This window comes from Mauremys mutica, chromosome 2, assembly GCF_020497125.1.
Source record: "Mauremys mutica isolate MM-2020 ecotype Southern chromosome 2, ASM2049712v1, whole genome shotgun sequence".
NCBI lineage: Eukaryota > Metazoa > Chordata > Testudines > Geoemydidae > Mauremys > Mauremys mutica.
The window spans coordinates 190,453,284-190,473,348 of record NC_059073.1 but is presented as its reverse complement, the minus strand read 5'-3'; the positions used below and the strand labels follow the sequence as shown (position 1 = coordinate 190,473,348).

General features: G+C 39.7%; 1 protein-coding gene across 3 annotated transcripts in view; it reads right to left on the bottom strand.

The window, feature by feature from the left end:
• The window catches only part of DDC (dopa decarboxylase), a 95,946-nt gene that overhangs the window by 5,466 nt on the left and 70,415 nt on the right, over window positions 1-20,065 (bottom strand). For all 3 annotated transcript variants that reach the window (XM_045006612.1, XM_045006609.1, XM_045006611.1), the window contains 3 exons: window positions 17,500-17,519; window positions 14,776-14,874; window positions 5,782-5,883 (listed from right to left, as the gene is read on the bottom strand). In XM_045006612.1, the coding sequence (XP_044862547.1) occupies window positions 5,782-5,883; window positions 14,776-14,874; window positions 17,500-17,519 (221 nt within the window). The remainder of the gene's footprint in view (window positions 1-5,781; window positions 5,884-14,775; window positions 14,875-17,499; window positions 17,520-20,065) is intronic.

The following is a 20,065-nucleotide window of genomic DNA, read 5'->3' as shown; positions in this document are numbered from 1 at the left end:
GAGCCTAGGTGTGTTTGGGGTATTTTGTGTCAATGGATGTGGCAGCTGGGCCAAGTAATCCACCATCTGTGTAGTCTTCACACAATGAAATGCAAATTAGCTATAGAGTAAGGGTGGGTGACTGAGTTTTCTTTGACATCACAATGGTCTGGGACTCTTGGCATGGCATAGATACATTACATTGCATACTTTACAGTAACTGTACACTGTACAGCTGTATTTTGAAAAGTCAAAATGGCTGAGAACTTAAAAGTTGAACAGTAGGAGACAATGTACTCCTGTCATGATTCATCCTGGTGATATTCTAAACATAAAGCCCTCAACCATGCTTGTAGCTGTTTCCATCATGTCAAGTGACTCTGTAGATATTCTAGGCTTCAGAGAGACAAAAAGACAGGTGACAATGCTGGAATCTTATTATACAGATTAAGTAATCAGGCATTAGAGTTTTTTAGAATCATGAATAAATTAATTCTCCCCACTGTCAGGTAGGTTGTATCCCCTTTCCATAGATGAGGAAACTGAGGCAGAGAGGTTAAAATGACTTGCTGAAGGTCACAGAAGGAGTCTCTCATGCATGAATCATTAGATTATGCTTCCTTCCATTGCAGTGGCACCTTGAAATGCCTTCTTTACTCTCCATTGTTGAGTGGTAGGATTTTATTTTTGAGAGTGACCAGTGTGGTGCCAGTTCCAACTCCTAATGTTATAAGCAGTGCTTTTGAGAGGCCTGAACTCCTACTTGGACTCAGCTAGAGTCGTATTAGTCATTCTCCCAGGCAAACATTTGAAAGGGCCGTGTTTATCAGTTAAGGTTTGGGACTGAAACAGATTTTTCCAAAAAGAAATAAATTGTTTTAAATTAATCTTTTAAAAAAAAACATGCACAAACTATCCAAAGGGAACCATTCCTGGTTGTTCTTACTATATTAGCACTGCAGGATAAGACCCCAAATGCATACATTTTTAAGTCTTTTTTATTACGCCCTTTTAGGGGAATGTACCTAACTCTTATACCAGCAGGTTGGGAGCTACACCCTGAGCCTTGCGGACCATTTTGCAGTACTTTTTCAGGGTAGCCTTTGTTGACCTTAAGTGTTGACAGTTGTTTTACACAGATATGTCTGAGGTTATGCAGCAACTCCTCAGTTGCTTCTGTCATACTGCCTGGTAAGTACTGTAGGTTTACACGGGAGGCATGGATTGCTGGTGTCAGAACACTGCATCAAGCAATTCAGAAATGAACTGAATCAACCTGCAAAGCTTTCAGGGACAGATTTGCAACAGCACCTAAAAAATTTAGGAACACAAGCCCAATGTGACCTGTGATCCTAACTACCTTAGGTGCTTTTGAAAACCTCCCATTTAGAACACATGCTATTGCTCTTTCAGTACTAAACACAGTGGCAAGCCTAACTAATCTTGCCCTTATGGAAAAAAAAAACATACTGAAGGTAATTGACAGTTTCCCTACTGCTACAAGTGGGAAACGTCTTCTTTCACACACCCTTTTTGATCATGTTACAACAGAGATGGTCCCAGATCAAAATGACGTATGCCATTTACCCTGTACTTTGACGCTTGGCAGGCAGGCCCTTATCTCTGTAGAAAATCATGATGAAACTCGAACTACACTCTCACTACTGTTCACAATGACAACAAACCACACACTGAATTTTGTGTTGGTGAGCCTTCTGTCCTGGGCACATCAATTGTGACAGTGAAATATACATCTCTTTGTTCTGGATGATAATCCATCATAAAATCGATGATCCTTTCCCTCTATATCAAACATGTAGCTCAACAGCACAGCATTAGCATTTAGGTCTCAGTTATCTCATGTTAAGTTACTGCTCTCTGGAAAAATTGCTGTGCACATCTTTTTTCTCTTATATTCCCACAGAAGCACTTAGGGGTTGCTTTGACACTCTGGTGTCACATCAAATTGAAGTTAGTGAGGACTAGTCCCCTCCCAGAGCTTTGGGAGGCAAGTAGCCAGCACTGATCGAGCATGTCAGTTTTAGTAAGACATTGTTCTTCCTGCCCCTCAGAGAAATGACCAACTTTTCTCATATTCATCTGCAGTCATGACAAGGGAACAAAAAATTAACCCATTGACACATTAGCCCCCAGATATTTTCTTTGGCCTTGAGAGAGCGATCTACCATATGATGCATTATTAGTGCATCTGTTCAACAGTGTGAAAGGAAAATATGCACAGATTAAAGAGGTTTTAATTAAGCAAGACAATAAAAAAAGCTTACTAAAAATAAAGGGGGAAAAATAACCTTTTCACTATCTCTCGATATTGCATCAAGTTTTCTTTCTAGGTATGCTGCACTATCACCCCAATCCCCCATTACAAGCAATACAGTAGAGTTGCAGGTACATTAGACCTAAAGGGGATTTAACTGGGAATTTGATAAACATAAAACTTGATTTTGAAAGAGTGATTCAGAAAGTGAGTAAAGCCACAGAGACAAGGGTGGGCAGCACTTCATACAAAAATTTGTGCAAAAGTGATAAAATCCAAAAAGGAGTAGGGCTTGAAGGCCTTGCTGCCTCCAGGTTGCTAAAGAATCTAGCATTGCTAGAGCCAAGCCTTTATTCTGAAAAGTGCCCAAGACATCCAGCATCTGCCCACTATTTCATAATCGTCCATTATGAGGGTCTTACACCTTCCTTTGAGGCATCAGAGACAGAAGACTGGACTTAAATGGACCATTGGTCTGATCAAATGTGACAATTCACGTGTTGCCATGCTCCATTTCACCAGGAATGCTCCTTGAAAGTAGAGATAGAGCACTAACAGCTGTCACCGGACCTAAAAAAAAATCTCTGTGTCTACTTATTCCATGTGAGAAAATAGGTCTAAAAATATTTTTCATGTCAGCAACAACTTCCACAAGCCCTATGCCTCAAAACCTTCCATTGAGCTATTGAAAAACTTATTATTAGGAAGAAAAAAATATTCAGAACTGTTAACAGGCCTTTGCTAATCAGAAAAACTCCACAATACATGTTGCATCTGTTCTACCAGCAGGGGATCCTTTTTTATTGACAGCACAGGCACAAAAGAAACTACTTTACTGCCCTAGCTCAGTCCAGCCTTTACTGAAACCCTCATTGTTAGGCATTCATCTTGATTGCTCAACCAGTTGCATCAAACCCCAGGTAACTGGGACAATTGAACAACCAAGAAAGGAATGTCTGAAAAATAACATCATGTCATCAAAAGAAGCTGGATTTGCTTGTTAGTCTTAAGAAAAGTTTAAAGCACACTTAGGTGCTTTTAACAAGGAATCTCTGTGTTGTTCATATTCAGTGTTCCAGTTCAGCTCATTAAGGTGCCAGCTCCAGCTCCATAATTAGTTAACACTAAATTGAGTTTTGCACTTGAAGCAGGGATTCAGCCTTTTTTATGACGTATGAAGAATACTGTGTACCCTCCCCAGTGTACAGCATTTACTTTATACAGCAGATGTACAGCATTTACACTGAGTACAGAATGAATTTTGAGTGTTTATAAGTAAATCTGTTAATTGGTTTATAAATAATAATTTAAATAAGGCCTTTTAAGAAACTTAGCACTCAGTCAGACTTTTTTTTTGTTCTGAACGATATTAACAGAACAATGCAAACTCTTTAAACTTTACATATAGTTAAAATTCACTGTGCATAAGCTACATTTGGATAAATTAGGTTGTAATTAAGCTAAGTTATTAATGATTGTTGTAGCTAATTACATAGGGTACAGATTCTGGTTAACAGCAAATCATCCGCCTTCCTCCACATCTAATTTCCATGCTACAATTCCATTGGTATTAATGAGTCAGTGGTATGAGAGAGATAGGACTCATGCATCAAGAGTTCTCATTGGTAGATAAATTCTCCCCAGCGGTCCTTGCCCCTTAAAAGTTCCAGGGTTCCATGCTGGCTTAGAATATCTGTGCTTGAAAGGCTGCCCATGGCACTGCTGTCTCCACTTCACTGTGCACTAGCACTGAGGTAGCACTGTCTCCCTAACACAGCCCCCTTCCCTACCCCAGAACCCCTGCTTTCCTCTGCTCTTCCTCTTCACATTCTGCTCACAGCCCCCTTACTTCCATGTCATGGCCACTTCCTTCCTCTTCTTGGCTCTCCACGGTACTGCTTTATGACGTCTGGAGAGTGAACTATGTGTGAGGGGGAGAGGGAAACAGACATGCATATGGCCCTGGGGAAATTATGGCTGTATGTGGGGATGAGGATTGCATTAGAGAGACTGGTGCTATGCAAACAGGTGGGCCCGTGGTGGGACATAAGGTGTGGGGAAGGAGACCAGTCCCTGAGAGATGTCTCTGATTTAATGGACTGCCCCTGTAGTACTGCTATGGTACTCAGAGGAGCCAAAAGACAAGGGCCACTGCGAGTCTTTCAAGTGTGGATGTCTTGACACTAGCTCCCCACCCTAGGCCTCTGCCTGTGCACAGCTCTATTCTCGATAACACAGGACTCCCTTGCCTATTCCCACCTATCTCTCATGCATGTCTCCCTATTTTTTTCCCCTCTACCCTTGACATTGCCATTGGATCGCCCTGTATCCCCTATATTCTCACATTCACACCCTGACACTTTCCCCTACTCCAAACACAGAACCCTCTTCTCTCAGTAATATTCCTCCATGCTGTCACCCACATCTTGTCCCAGTGTGGTCCAGTCCTCTTCCAGGATTTTACAGATAGTATTCACTTTTTTCTGTAAATGTGGCTATCTTTTTCTTTCAATTATAATAGTAGAATTCTGCTTTCATATTCCGGAATGTTATTTGCCAAGTTAAATTATATATTGTAAAGGTTTTTAAAAATATATCCTGTATCCTGAATAACTACGACAATTGCAAATTAAGGGCCAAATTCACCAATCTATCTCGACTCATATGTGCCGATCTGGTGATGCAAGGCAACTATAAGCTTAATTTACAGGTCAATGCACACTGGTTGCTTTGTACTGCTCCAGAGTTACCCAGCGTACTAGTAAATCTGGCTTTAAAAGTAAAAATAAATAAATTAATTAAATAAAGATTTATTTTTGATGGTTCTCATCTTCAAATTATAAGAAATAACATATGGTAACTTTCTTGGGTTTCTGGTTTAGTGTTCATGACTGACATTTTAATAATTAAAAACACCTCACACTAAAAGAAGTTCCCAGAATACTCCTGCCCTCCACATATTAAGATGGCACTAAGGTTAACAGTACATTCAACAATTTAAGATTAAAACAAAACACATTACAGGGATGTTGTAATTCTTCCCAAAACAAGTATTATAAATTCAGAGTTAAGCTTAAACTGAAAAGAAATCCTATCATATTCAGGTATGGCAAACCACAGTTTTGGCACCCAAACAATCTTAACCAGGCTCTATAATAACACTCTGAATAAAGATGGGTTTTAAAAACCAGTTTAATCTAAATCCTAAAATGCCTTAATCATATGGCTATTGCATAGTGTCAATACAGGGCAGTGTTATGGTTGTTTGGGTGCCTTTCCATACCGTATTTCCATACCGTAACATGCTAGGATTTCTTTAAATTTAATCTTATGCTAAAAAAGAGAATCTGGCTCAAGATTGCTTCTTTGATCCTCTTTGGTTTATCACGTGTATCAAGATTTTTCTACAATTTAAAATAAATAAATAAATAAATAAGTTAGCTATAACAATATCTAGTCCAGTGCAATATATTCTATCAATACCTTCAAAAAACAAGAGGGAACATTAGAAGCCATTGCTATTTTACCTTTAGTCGGAAGCACACCAGTCCCAGTGTGACCTCAGCACAGATCTCAAATCGTTTATCCTGAAGTACCAAGTTTTCAAATTCATGTGACAGTTTTACATGCTAGAGAAAGAAAGAGAGCAACGTCTATATTGTATCAATCAGATTAATCAAAAGATAACATTTGCCAATCTGTTTACACATTCTGTCCCTCAACCCTTTACAAAAACTTCTAGAAGCCACATACTAACATTCTGTCTATTCATATTAATGTACATCTTGTTTTAGAGACTTTATAGGTCAGAGATTTTCCTACATGTCTGGCACGTCTGGCCCACTGTATCTATTAAGGCATTTCTAATGTGCTTGTCACAATAGTATCTAAACACCATTGTAAAATATCATCCCAATTTATGGTGTCATATTAATAATAAAGAATTCCAAAGTGATTCCAAGTAACAACTTTTTCTTTTCTCCTGAACTAAAATGGGATTGAAATGCTCCCCCGCCCCCAGAGCTGCCAAGTACAGTGTGTGTGTGTGTGTGTGTGTGTGTGTGTGTGTAAAGAAGTTGCTGTTTATTTTAGAAATCAGACACATCAAGAAAAATACAAGTATGTAGATCAGTAATGATCTGGGAAGTCTTAACATCCAAGCAATGTCTTAACATTAATTTCCCCCCAAATTACATACACATACACTTCAAAAAAAATTGTACTAAGGTTGCAAACTGAAAACACACACAATTCAGGAAATGACAAAATAAAGGTTCTTAGAGCAACACCATCTCTGATACTATGCATGCTCTAAGTATATATTTAGCAGCCTAAGGAGCAGGGGTTAAATAAGGGGTAGTATGTGGGAGCATAGCCTTCCCAGTTCATCTTTCAAGTGAGGAATCATTAGGTATGGGATCTGAAAGAAGAGGAGAAGTGGTCAGAACCTCATTAGGGAGTTATATGAACTCCTAGTTTTTCTGCCAGTAGATGGAGCAGCAGCAGCATTTGACAGTAAAAGAATAGGTGTCCTGGTTCTGCCTGTTCTACTCAAAGAGTGCCAATTCCCCCTTCCATCCCATTGTAATCAACAGACCTACAGGTGCTCAGCACCTTTGAAAACCAAACCATTGGAGTTACGATTTCTTTGCACACCCTGGCTACTCCTCACTGAGAATGGTTAGGCACATGTGGAGAAACGGGTTTCGAACTGCCATAATTTATTTTTAAGTATCCCATTCCACAAAATAATCACATGTATTTTTGTCTTCCACACATTGTTTTTCAAAGTTCAAGGAAAATATCAAACAAAAATATTGCTTTGGGCTGAAGTTAAACGTGGAATGTTTCAGCTTATAAAGAGATTTTCTAAAGTCATGAACCAGTAAAAACAGAAATTATAGTGGAAGACATCTTGCAATCTTAATTATAGCTTTCTGATGTTTGTTTCTTAAAATAGAAAAACCTTGTCTAATTTAGAACTTTCAGATGATGCACACTGATAGCCTATGGAATCAGCTGTTCTTATTGGTGTTACCACTTCCTCCCCACTGTTATTACATTCATTTGTTCCATCCTGGATTAAATTAGACTGGATGCTGTTCTGGACAGGAATTAAGTCATGTAAAACAGTAAGACCTCAATCTTTCTGAGGCATATGGGTACAACCAAATATAAACAACAATGGGTTCATGAACTGTGAAAGATACAAGTAATATATACATATATGTACATTATATCTTGTACTGTAACATACATTCTGTACCCTGAAATAACCATATATTCTATGTCTGTAGCCCAAATTACACTCCATAAAACCCATGGAATAGGGTGCACATCAGGGCACATGTGCCCTGTACATGTATACTATACAAAACTCCTCTTGACTTTAATGCGGACAGAATTTCACCTGTTCTGTGTTGTATGTGCTTTAGTTAGGTGTGATATAATTAAACGTAATGGGCAAAATCTTGAAACCTTTACTTTTTAACTCAGTCCTTGGACAAAGTATTCACTGAACATAATAGGCATTTTGTCTAAGTAAGAACTGAATAAAAACTTAGTAAAGTGTTCCGGATTTAGCTCATTGTAAGTAGTTTGTACAGAAAACCCCAAATAGTTATTATTACATTTTTCTGGATGACATCTCTGTCCAGCTTTGCATTAAAATGTTTGCTAGAGAATAAATATAAAATCTCTTAAAGAAAATAAGCACAAAGCAAAAAAAAAAAAAGGTTGAAGTTGGATGCTATGGAAGTAGAGGTAATAAGAAAAGTTGAAGTACAATTGTGTTTAGCCGAGGGAGAACTTTAATAACAGCAGTAATCAGTAAAGACGTTGGGGGGCGCCAAGTGCTTTGGGTTTGACACAAGGGAAAAGGAGAGACTACAGTTTGTTTATTTCCCAAAAGTTTCAGCATGCTATACAATTAAGTTAATCACAGCTGCCAAAGGCCGGCACTGCTGAACCAGGAAGAATTGCTTATGATTACTTTCACAAAGACCGCTGCAGTGCTAATAATCCATAGTGCAGTAAATACAAAAGAGTTGAACATTATTGAGATTTGAAGCTTAAAATCCACAAGACCAAAGGGATTTTGGAGTGTAGGCCTCTCTCTCCATTTGCAATTCAAGCTGTTGTACCTAGGTACTGCAGCAGAATTAAGATAATTCACAACAGGCTACCAGGACTTAGAGATCTCAATCCTATAAGCAATATATGAAAATTGTGAGAATGAAGCCCTGCCTGTTGAACTGAGGGCTTACCAGGGAGGGAAGATCACACACTGTTCTTAGATTCCTGCTATGTTGAGATACAAATGGAGTAGTTATTGAAGGAGAGAAATGCCTTACCTCCACATTTCTTCCATTTTGAAGCCATAGGCCCAGCATGCTCCTATTATTATTTTAATGTAGGTCTTAAAATTTGATTTCATTTTTTAAATACAAAAAGCCCTCTAGTTGTTACTGTTTATGGTACTGTCCTTCCACTGAGATTGTACAGTTCCTTTAGAGCATAGGTTCTCAGACTGTGGTGCATGGGCCACATAATGGTGATCTGAAGAGCCCTTGCTGCTAGCTGGCGGCCTGCCTGCCTCTTGATACAGGTTGTCTTTTTATTTCACGCTGCTAAATTTCATTAAAAGCAGCTAAAAATATTTTCCTGACATTTTCCAGCTAAGCAACTGCTGTCCTTACCAGGGATATGGAAGTGGCATGTTCTGGGACTGAAAAAAAAATGGGGGCTGGTCCATATGATTGTGAATAGGAGAAGAGGTGGTCTGGATCATTGTGAATGGTGAAGGGAGACAGTTTATGAGATCATGAATGGGAGAGAGGTAGGCTTGCGAGGCATTCTCTTTCTTAAGATTTTGTCCACAAAGTTTAAAATTTGCAAACACCTGCTGTAAAGGCATTTGAACTGTTATGTTAGTTTTATCTGCAAATCCTTCAAAAGCTGATATGATTTAGTAATGCTTGTGTACACACAAACTTACATAGCATCTCCATTATGCATGTTCATCTCTTCCTAGCGTTCTGCAACTTTCTCCTCTCAGTCTTCTCTGAATCTCATCTTGCAGCCTTCCCAGGCCATCCAAAATATTACTACCAAAATCACCCTTCTCTCCTGTCATTTGGACCATGTCGCTTCCCAATTCAGATACCATCATTAGTATTGGCTTCATGTTCAAATTCTATACGATTCTTTTGTCTGTGCTTTTCACAAGGTGCAGCTTGTCTACTGCTGCTTCCCCCATTCTCAACTTGAGGCCACCTTCTTCAGTCTCCCCTCTATGCTTGCAACAGTCTCCCTTTTGTCCCCCAAACAACAACCCTTTTATTCATTAAAATCCCTCCTTAAACACACAAACACTCCTGTGAAGCCTTTCAATGAAAATTCATTTAAATTTTAAAAAAATGGCACTACAAGATTACATCTTCATCAGTCATCTGGGATGCGATTTTGGCTATGGGTCCATACATGAACCAGAAGCCCATGAACCATGCAGGAAATAATTTCCCAGTCTGGTTTATAAAGCACCATCTTTCAAGCTCTGGTGTAATGGGTGTGCAGGGGCTGGGCTGAAGACAACAACAGGTGGGGTGCGTAGCACTACAGAGTGTTTCATGGTGGTGCAGCTGCTCACAGGTAGCTCAGGTTGAGCTGCCTGACTCTGGCAGCCCTCCAAAGGCTGAGTGGACCCTGCAGCAGTCTGGAATCAAGAGGACCCAAAAGGTGTCTTACCCACTATCCCCTCCTGACCTCATATACTCCCCTTTTTCTGGGCTGTGAGGTTTGCATGCACCTCTGTGAAGGGCAGCACTCAACCACACCCCAATGCAGTATCTGTCTTGGTTGTCCAATTTCAGTTGTACATTTTTGGAGCAAGGACTGTTTTTTCCTCTGAACTGGAATTTGGGCAGGATACCAAGGTTAAACCCTTAATTTTGTGGAGAAAAATGCCACGAGATCGTTAACAAATGGTTTTATCACTCATGCAAAAGATGGCATTTCCAAAAAGCACAGTGACCCATAAGAGCATGCTTGAGCAAGGGTTCAGTACTGGGAAGAGTGCCATCTACTGAATCACCAACAGCACTTTACATAGCACATGAGGTTTCCCTCCGAGTTCTCACATCTAATTACCGACCCAGCCCAAGCCTGCTTAGCTTATGAAAATCGAACTGGAAAGACCACCACCTGAGGTGGTATAGCTGCAGACAGAGAAGAGCAATCTACTCTCTATGCCCTTCCAGCTGGTCCTTAAGCTCTGCTGCTAGTTTTAAGCAGAATTCAGTCCTCTATCATTGGTGAAGAACAGAAGAACTGTTTGTTGCAAAAAGTATGTTCAGTCCAATTTTTTTCGAAGCTATTGGGGATGTATTTGAACAAATGAATCAGAACATCCAGGAGATCATAGGTAAAAAATGACTTTTAAAAATATACCTATGGAACGGATATTACAGACAAGACAGAAAGCTAAGTTCCTCTACTGGCTCATGACCCCTTTACATGACTTACAGCAACACAGCACTAGCTTACTCTCAAGTGGTTTAAAAATGGACACATTTCTGCTTTGAGTCTCACATTTCAATTGATTACAGGGCAATCCTGAGTGCTCTTATTCATTCTCCTATGCTATTTGCTGTTGCCCTCCTGGTGTCCTCTCCACATCTTGGAATTTACTTCCAAAACATACAATTTTCTCCCCAAAAAATTCTTGGCGGTGATTTCCCCCTCACCCAAATACACCCTCTTTAAACTCTTTACTTTGCAGTGTATTGATATTCCATTTTGTAAATGATGAAGAGTATAAACTGAAAGGTTTCAGAAGCAAAACATGATGCTAATTAAACGAAAGTCACCCATGCTCCTATCCCAGGAATATTTTGTTCCTTAGCTGCCTCTCTCAACACAAGCACGTGCCAGATTGCAGTGGTTATCCATTCAGTCAGATACAGACTTTGAAAGCCACAAACACAGCAATCATCTTTTATTTTTTAAGAAAAAAAAAGTATTTTTTTTATAAGTTAAACTGTTTGGAACTATGGGGAGATGGAAGGCAGAAAAAAGATCTGGATGTGAACAGCCAGTTTCAGGTATATTTTAAGACCAATATTTTTTTTTCAAAAGAGACTCATCTCATCTCTTCTAATCACAGCACTAAAAATGGAAGATTATGGCATTTTCCCCTGCTACAACTTGTCAGAAGTTGTCATCTCTCAAAATTCGAAACTTTTGGGCTAAATCCCAGCTGCACAAGTGGAATCAGAGTGAAAGAGCTTTTCTTGTGGGCACTGGATGAAATTTTCTAAAGTGCCTAAGTATCTTAGGACCTTATGACTTAGGAATTAGCAAGGTGGTTTTTGTAGTAGCAGGGAGGAAATGGGATCCTACTCCCCAAACCTACAAGTAAGGCCCAACCTGGCTGCAAATGCAACTACAGAGAATGAGTAGGTGTAGAAGACATGCTTGCTGCAACTCATCTGTGTGTGCACTGAAGCTGTGTAGATCTACATGGTGCACTGATCCCAAACAAGTTTATTCCCCTCTCCACGTTCCAACTCAAAGAGCTGCCACAAAGTTCCACTCCGTGGTTTGGATTCCCTTTGGCCTTTTCGTTGATTGCTCACCAGTGGAGCAGAAACACAGCATTCCCACTATATTTGAGGCCTGGAGTGTCCACACAGAGCATGTCTACCCTGCAAAGAAAATCCCATGGCACTGAGTCTCAGAGCCCAAGTCAACTGACCCTGGCTCATGGGGCTCAGGCAGCAGGGCTAAAAATAGCAACGTAGACATTCCCACTCAGGCTGGAGCCTGGAATCTGAAATCCTTCCCCCCGCTGGGTTTCACAGCCCAGGCTCCACCCCAAGCAGGAAGGTCTACACTGCTATTTTTAGCCCTGCAGCCCAAGCTCCCAGAGTGAATTGACCCAGGCTCTGAGACTCGGCACTACAGGATTTTCTTTGCAGTGTAGATCTACGCACAGAGGACTGCAGGATTTATTCATGTCTTGTTTCACTGCACTATGTGACCAAGTGTAGCAAACACAAAAACTAATTCTTGTCTCTTTAAATACAGATTGAGAAATAGTTCTGGCAACTTCAGGGATAATCTTGTGGCACAAATCAAATGAAACACCAAGTGTAACCTACGAGCTAGTACTGGCTGTTCTTTTTAGAAGGATTGCCTTGACAAGCACTAGAAGTATGAAAACTATCATTTTTGAGATGTTACCGTATGTTTAAATGGAGAGAACTTCCCAAGGCCTGGAATTATACAAATCCTTAAAGACTGATGAGGGGTGGGAAAGTGAGATTAAATTTCAAGAGTTTTTTCATTTGGGAAACTGTTTACAGCTTTGCAATATAATCCATTACCGGAGTTTATAACGTTCCTTATTACTAGAACCACCAAAAGGAAATTCACCAACAAAGATGGTTTCTGAAAAGAGGAGGGTAGGGAAATGTGGAAGGGAGGTATGGAACACATTACAACTGCTGTTAGTGGGCATTGGTACAGTTTGTAACAATACTGCAATGTTTACAATCTCACAGAAGGCAACTCATCTAAAAGACCAATCCTGTCATCTAGATTACTAAACAACCAAAACTCAATCCATCCTCGCCCTTGCAGTTCCACTGACAGAAAAAAAGGAGATATTTTTAGAGAAGCAATGAAACCCAGAGAATGTGATGAGCCATTGTTCATTCCAAATGGAAGAAATCGAGTCTAAATTAATTACTCAATTTACATGTTCAGTAAGCAAAATTCTATCTCAGTTATACCCATGTAACGCTACTGAAGTCACAAGTGTGAGATCATAATTTGGCCATGTGGGGTTTTTTTGTTTATTTTTGGTTTCTTTTGGAGAACTATATCCCACAGCTCTTTCTAGTGCTCAAGGAAATAACATTACAACCCCCCTGCCCCCCAGCACATTTGTAATGACCTAATCTAAAACATTATAATTAAGTTAAATTAGAAACCAGGAAAAAAAGTCTATTCAGAAACATGAAGAGACACATTCATCCCTGGTTCATCTACACTGAAGTCAATAGCTTTAGAAAAGTGATGCATTTTCAGACATTATGGGAAAACTCTGCCTTCAAAAGGTGTCTATGGGACTCTAAAAAGGCAAGTATTTGCTCTCTGAGCACACAGGGAAATGTTTGGGAGACGAGAGAAAGGCCAGGCAAGTTTCTTGAATGCTACTAATAAGGTATTAACACTAATCCAATAAAGTACATGTAATCAACATGAGGACTTCAACTCTGCCACCAGAAGAATATGAGATTTAGTGCTATTTAAAACCTTGCCAGTAAATTGAATTAATTGCCATCTGCAAAACCTGACCCGAGAGACCAATGCAGTGAAAGCTTCAGTAATGGCTGAGGTATAACAAACCGTGAGCCCATTTTCACATCAGTAAGAGAGAGACAGAGGAGATCCCAAATTTCACTTTTGGATTGTATCAGAGGTGATAAAAAGCCAATGTCATTGTTGACCCCCAAATACGTTTCTCCAGAACATAATGAGGATCAAAAAAACAAAAAGCATAAAACTTCCATTTATCCTTCATCTACTAGAGTAGTGGCATAGATGCTGGGAGTAGCTCTCTAGGCATTTTAGGCAGATGATGGGGCAACATCTTCCTCTCCCACTAGCTAGTCTGCATAAGGAGGTTCTTAAGGAAGAAAACTGTGGTACTAGTCCTACTTTTGTTAAGAAGGCAGAATCAGAGGTTAGATAGCTAATTAAATATAAATCTCTAGTGCTGCAGACTTTGGACCAGAACCTCAGTTAGTGTAACTGCACGATCTGGCCCTGTATTTTTATCTTTGCCAGAAGTTTCTCTTGAGTTTGGAAACACAAAAGCTATTTTGCAGTTTTACTTTATATTTACAACAGAAGTATGTACATCATACAGCACAATAGCATATGCATTTATGGTGATGACAAACTACCCTGTAGCTAAAGCAGGAATGTCCCCAATACTTAATCATAATAAGGATAAACTGTAATCTGCAGGCAACCATATCCTGAAGGCACTTCCATGCAGGAAACACCTGAAACTAGCTTCAGTCAAACTAGGTAACATGCCCAGTAAATCATGGGCACATACACAAATCCTAACACCCTAATCCTGACCCTAATGTATAATAAATACATACAACATAATAAAATAATAAATATGTAATAAATACATACAACAACTAAGGCATCAGTGAAAAGTCTTGGCTTTGTTTTGAATGATGCCACTAATGTGGCATCTAAAACTCACAGCCTCTCAAGACTGTACCACAAGATGATCAATGGCTGTGACCCCAATGATCATAACTGCCGTGACAGGACATAGGGTGAAAGGCAGGCCCTCGCATGAACTGGGCTGTGCAACAAGCTTTGTTTATGCATGCAGGTGTACATACACAGAAGGCACATAGATGTGGATTCTTATTAAGCCCTTTTCTCCCCATCCCCAACACAAATTTTCCCCAAAAGTAAAAGAAGGTCACCTTACGGATGTACTCCTGTAGTCCCTTGACTCCATACATTCTAAACACAAACCACATTTTCAGGGAACGAAACCTTCGGCCGAGAGGGATCTGCCAATGCTGCAAGCAGAAGGAGTAATGCATTTGAGAAGGAAGGGTCTCCATGTCAGAAGACATTGTTCCAGGTACAGGGCAATTTATACACCCAGTTTTGGCATAGACCGTAGGTCAAGCTTCCAGAGGCTCCCTGTATAATAACTTAAGAGAGAGGTCAAATCATGAAAAATTATTCTGGTACTGGCAAATACATTGGCACAGTCAACACCCAACTGTTTAAATGCAAAAGCGGAAAGGAGAGGAGGTGTCAGAAGACAGTGATCACGAGACAAAGCACATATTGCTCTTGCACCCAAAACTCCCACTAAAGTCTACACAGGAGCTCTGCACCTTCTGAGATAGGGCACAAAGACAAACTTATAGGGTCCATATAAAGATTTTTTTTAAATAAAGTTTTAAGAAATAGAAAGATTTTCATTTTAGGAGAAAATACATTCATAATACGTTTTTAAAATAACCTATTATGCACTATGGTCTGAAGAAAATATCTTCAGGAAGATTCCTTCTGTTGGCCAAGCCAAGCCTAGAGCTATCAGTCAGACACAGAATCATAGCAATGTAGGGCTGGAAGGTGTTTGAGAAGCCATCAAGTCCAGCTGCCTGTGCTGCGGCAGGACCAAGTAAACCTAGACCATCCTTGACAGGTGTCTGTCCAACCTGTTTTTAAAAATCTCCAGTGATGGGGATTCCACAGCCTCTCTTGGAAGCCTGTTCCAGTGCTTAACTATCCTTATAGTTAGAAAGTCTAATTTTTTACTAATATCTAACCTAAATCTCCCTTGGTGCAGGTTAAGTGCATTACTTGTTGTCCTACCTTCAGTGGACATGGAGAACAATTCGTCACCATGCTCTCTATAACAGCCCTTAACATATTTGAAGACTGCTATCAGGTCCCCCCTAGGTCTTCTTTCCTCAAGAATAAACATACCTAGTCTTTTTAACCTTTCCTCATAGGTCAGGTTTTCTAACTCTTTTATTGTTTTTGTTACTCTTCCCTGCACTCTCCATTTTGTCCACATCTTTCCTAAAGTATGGTGCCTAGAACTGGACACAGCACTCCAGCTGAGGCCTCACCAGTGCCGAGTAAAGTGCTGTCTTACATATGAGAATCCTCTTAATACATCCCAGAATGACATTAGCCCTTTTCACAGCTGCATCGCATTGCTGACTCGTATTCAATTTGTGATCCACTATAACCTCCAGATCCTTTTCAGCAGCACTAACACCTACCTAGTTATTCCCCATTTTTGTAGCCGCGCATTTGATTTTTCCTTCCTAAGTGAAGTACTTTGCACTTGTCTTTATTGAATTTAATCTTGTTGAATTCAGACAAATTCTCCAATTTGTCAATGTTGTTTTGAGTTCTAATCCTGTCCTGCAAAGTGTTTTCAACACCTCCCAGCTTGGTGTCACTGGGAGATTTTATAAGCCTTCTCTACATTCCATTATCCAACTCGTTAATGACAATATTGAATAGCGCTGAACCTATGGCTGACCTCTGTGGGATGCCCCTAGATCAGGGGTCGGAAACCTTTCAGAAGTGGTGTATCGAGTCTTCATTTATTCACTCTAATTTAAGGTTTCGCGTGCCAGTAATACATGTTAACGTTTTTAGAAGGTCTCTTTCTATAAGTCTATAATATATAACTAAACTATTGTTGTATGTAAAGTAAATAAGGTTTTTAAAATGTTTAAGAAGCTTCATTAAATTAAAATGCAAAGCCCCCCAGACTGGTGGCCAGGACTCGGGCAGTGTGAGTGCCAATGAAAATCAGCTCGTGTGCTGCCTTTGGCACGCATGCCATAGGTTGCCTACCCCTGCCCTAGATACACCCTCCCAGTTTGACAGCAACCATTGATAACTATTCTTTGAGTATGGTCTTTCAACCAGTTGTGCACCCACCTTATAGTAATTTCATCTAGATGACAATTCCCTATTTTGCTTGTGAGAATGTCATATGGGACTGTGTCAAAAGATGGAAATTGGGTTGGTTTGGGATGATTTGTTTTTGACACATCCATGCTCGCTATTCTTTACAATCCTAATGTCCTCTAGGTGCTGACAAAGTGATTGTTTAATAATTTGTTCCAATAATCCTTCAGGTATTGAAGTTAGGTTGACTGGTCTATAATTCCCTGCATCCTCTTTGTTCTCTTTTTTAAAAGATAGGTACTATGTTTACCCTTCTCCACTCTTCTGGGACCTCACCTGTCCTTCGGTAGTTCTCAAAGATAATTGCTAACTGTTCTGAGATTGCTTCAGCTAGTTCATTAGGTACCTGAGAATGAATTTCACCTGACCCTGCTGACCTGAATACATCCAATTTATCTAAATATTCTTTAATTAGTTATTTCCCTGTTTTGGCTTGTATTGCTTACCCCTTGTTGTTAATTGGTATAAATCTGTACCATCGCATCCTTTTAAACAAAAGGTTTAAAAATAAATAGGGACTGGAGTTTTAGATTTTCCTGGTTTGGGGAATTATCAAGGGAACAGCAAGTTGAGCCTCTTTCACAGAAAAAAAAAAGAAGCTAACTCTTAGTTACTATAGCAACAATTAAAAGAAAAACATATTTTTAGAAAAGTTACTGTGTATAAATCAATGTTGTTATTATTACTGTACTTACCCTGTAATCTGTAACAAGCCCTGTAAGTTAAAGAAAAAAATACTTAAATCTATTTACTGTGATAGTAAAAAACAGTCTGCTAAATGATATGAAATATTTTTATATTTCATCGCCACCATACACTTGGCCATGATGCTGCGAGGTTCTCAGTGGTGTTGAGTACAATGGCAATTGAGGACACATAGTACTCCTCAATTGGCAGAATTAATCAAACAGATTTCAAATGGAGAAATGAGGCTCTCCTTTCTGTTTTATTTGGGATCATGTGAATGATGACATGCCAAACACCCTATTTATCTTCCTGTTATAAGGAGACACTTGTCTGGGAAGTATCGAGTAAAACACCTTTCAGTAATTTGACTTGAAACAGGAATTCACTGCCTCAAAGTAGAATCTGGAGAAAGAGTAGTAACAGGTCACCAATTCATCATAGGATCTTTGTCATAAAACTGCCATAGTCTTCACTTTGGGGAACTGGAAATATTTTCAAGAAGGATTTTATGCTGTTGGTCACCCCAAGTTGCTCATTCACACTTATTGTTAGTACTTAAGTCTGTAAGACAAGTCATTGAGAATTCTAAATAACTGCTCATCAGTTATACCTGGACAACAATGCTTTGCTCTTCACTTCTGCTTTTCATTCAAGGTATTAAAAGCCCTTTATAAACACTGACAAAGCCACACACACACACACACAATACCCCTGTGAGGTAGGCACAGTATTAATAGCCCTATTTTGTTCAGGCACCTAGGGTGCAAGCTATATTTTTAGGAATCAGTTAATTAAATTGATCTTTAGTTTAGGGGAAGGTGAGGCATAAAGTTGTAAAATGACTAGCTCCCGGTTGTGCAGTTAGTCAGGGACAGAGACAGGAAAAAACCTCATATCTTCTGCCTCTCAGTCCCAGCCTCTGCTTCAGGAACGTACTAAAGCACGTGTTTAAGTCTATCCCTATTGAGCAATGCACTTAGGTAAGTGCTTAGCTTTAAGCATATGTCAGTTCCACTGACTTCAGAGACACTTAAGCATGTAACTAAGTGCTTGCCTAAATTGAGATCCCCCAATGAAAAAGTACAATATGCTATTGTATTACATGCACGTTTTTAACTAGTCACATGCCATGTCTATGTTTCCTAACATTTATATTTATAAGGAAAGGAACCATTTTCAGTGAAGTCCTGGTTGCCGGTAGACCAGAGGCACGTTCCAATGCAGTGGCAAGCTACACTGTGTACAGGGCTAGACTATGTGAAAAAAATACTCCTATTATTACTAACCCTTCCTTCCTCCCCATATTTGTTTGCTTCATTAACTTGTTGCTGCTTGTGATGATCAAGTCTGTAAGCTCTTTAGGGCAATGACTGTCTCTTTACTAGATGTTGGTATTGCACCTAGGACAATGGGGCTCTCATCCCTGTTTTGGTCCCTTCATCACAAGTACACGCCGCCCATTGACCTCGTGGAAGACCAGTTGGGTCTCAGATGAGTAACAAGGCAATTTGATAACACTCTTTTCCTTTTACAGCTCAATGGTTATTTTAATGTAACAGTTGCAAGGCGGGTAGCGAAGAGTAAGGCAACTGGTGATGGGAAACTAATTGTATGTTGATGTAAGGGGCAGTGTCTAACGATCTACCAGTAACCCCTTTCATAAGCTGTGAAGTAGAAAGCAATCAATGATTAAGTCCTTGTTCTAGTGATTATATGCCTTATTATTTCATCTGTATTTAATCAGGAGGATTTGAATTGTGGCAGCACATGTGGCATTCACAAGAGAGTATAAAGCTATTTCCTTCTAACACTGCCATTAGGATCTGACCTATACCTTCGGTTGCCAGGCAGGCTAGTACAATTCCCCTGGTGTGAGAAAGCAAATCACACACAATTATAATTACTGACAAAATAAAGACTTTCCTCTTTGAGGTGCGTGTAATTGCTACAGGGTTATTAAGAGTAATTGCACACAGATATTTTTTGCCAATCATTTAAATTCCTGAGTGCTAGATGAATGATGTTTAAAGCGTCACCTTGTTTTCCTTGTGAGCCATGGCTGAAATTTTCCAACTGGGGTGAATACAGTTAGGCACCTAAACCCATAATTAGGCATCTAAATAAAAGTAGCTTGATTTTCAGAAGTGCTGAGCTCCTATAAATCCCATTGAAGTCACTGGGAGCATCAGCCTCTGGCTGCTCAGCAGCTTTGAAAAGCATGCCACTTCTACTTAGGTGCCTAAATATGATTTTAACAGCTCCACGTTAGGCACCTGAATTTGAAAAATGTGGCTCTTATTTCTGGGAAAGGGCTGGCAAATAAGGATAGAATACAGAGCAATTAGTCTCCTAAACTGCAGGTTCAAATCTGGATCAGGCTGGCAATGACCAAGTGACGATGTCTGCGATCTGAGGACCTACATGGAATATTCTGTTGAGTTACTATGTCCAGATAAAAAGAAAAAACACACCGCAGTTGGTAGTTTTGTTGTCAGATTAAGGCGAGGAAAAGGCATAAAGACTGAACTGCCCCCACCCTTAGATGGAACATCCAGATCAAGTAGGAAACAAACA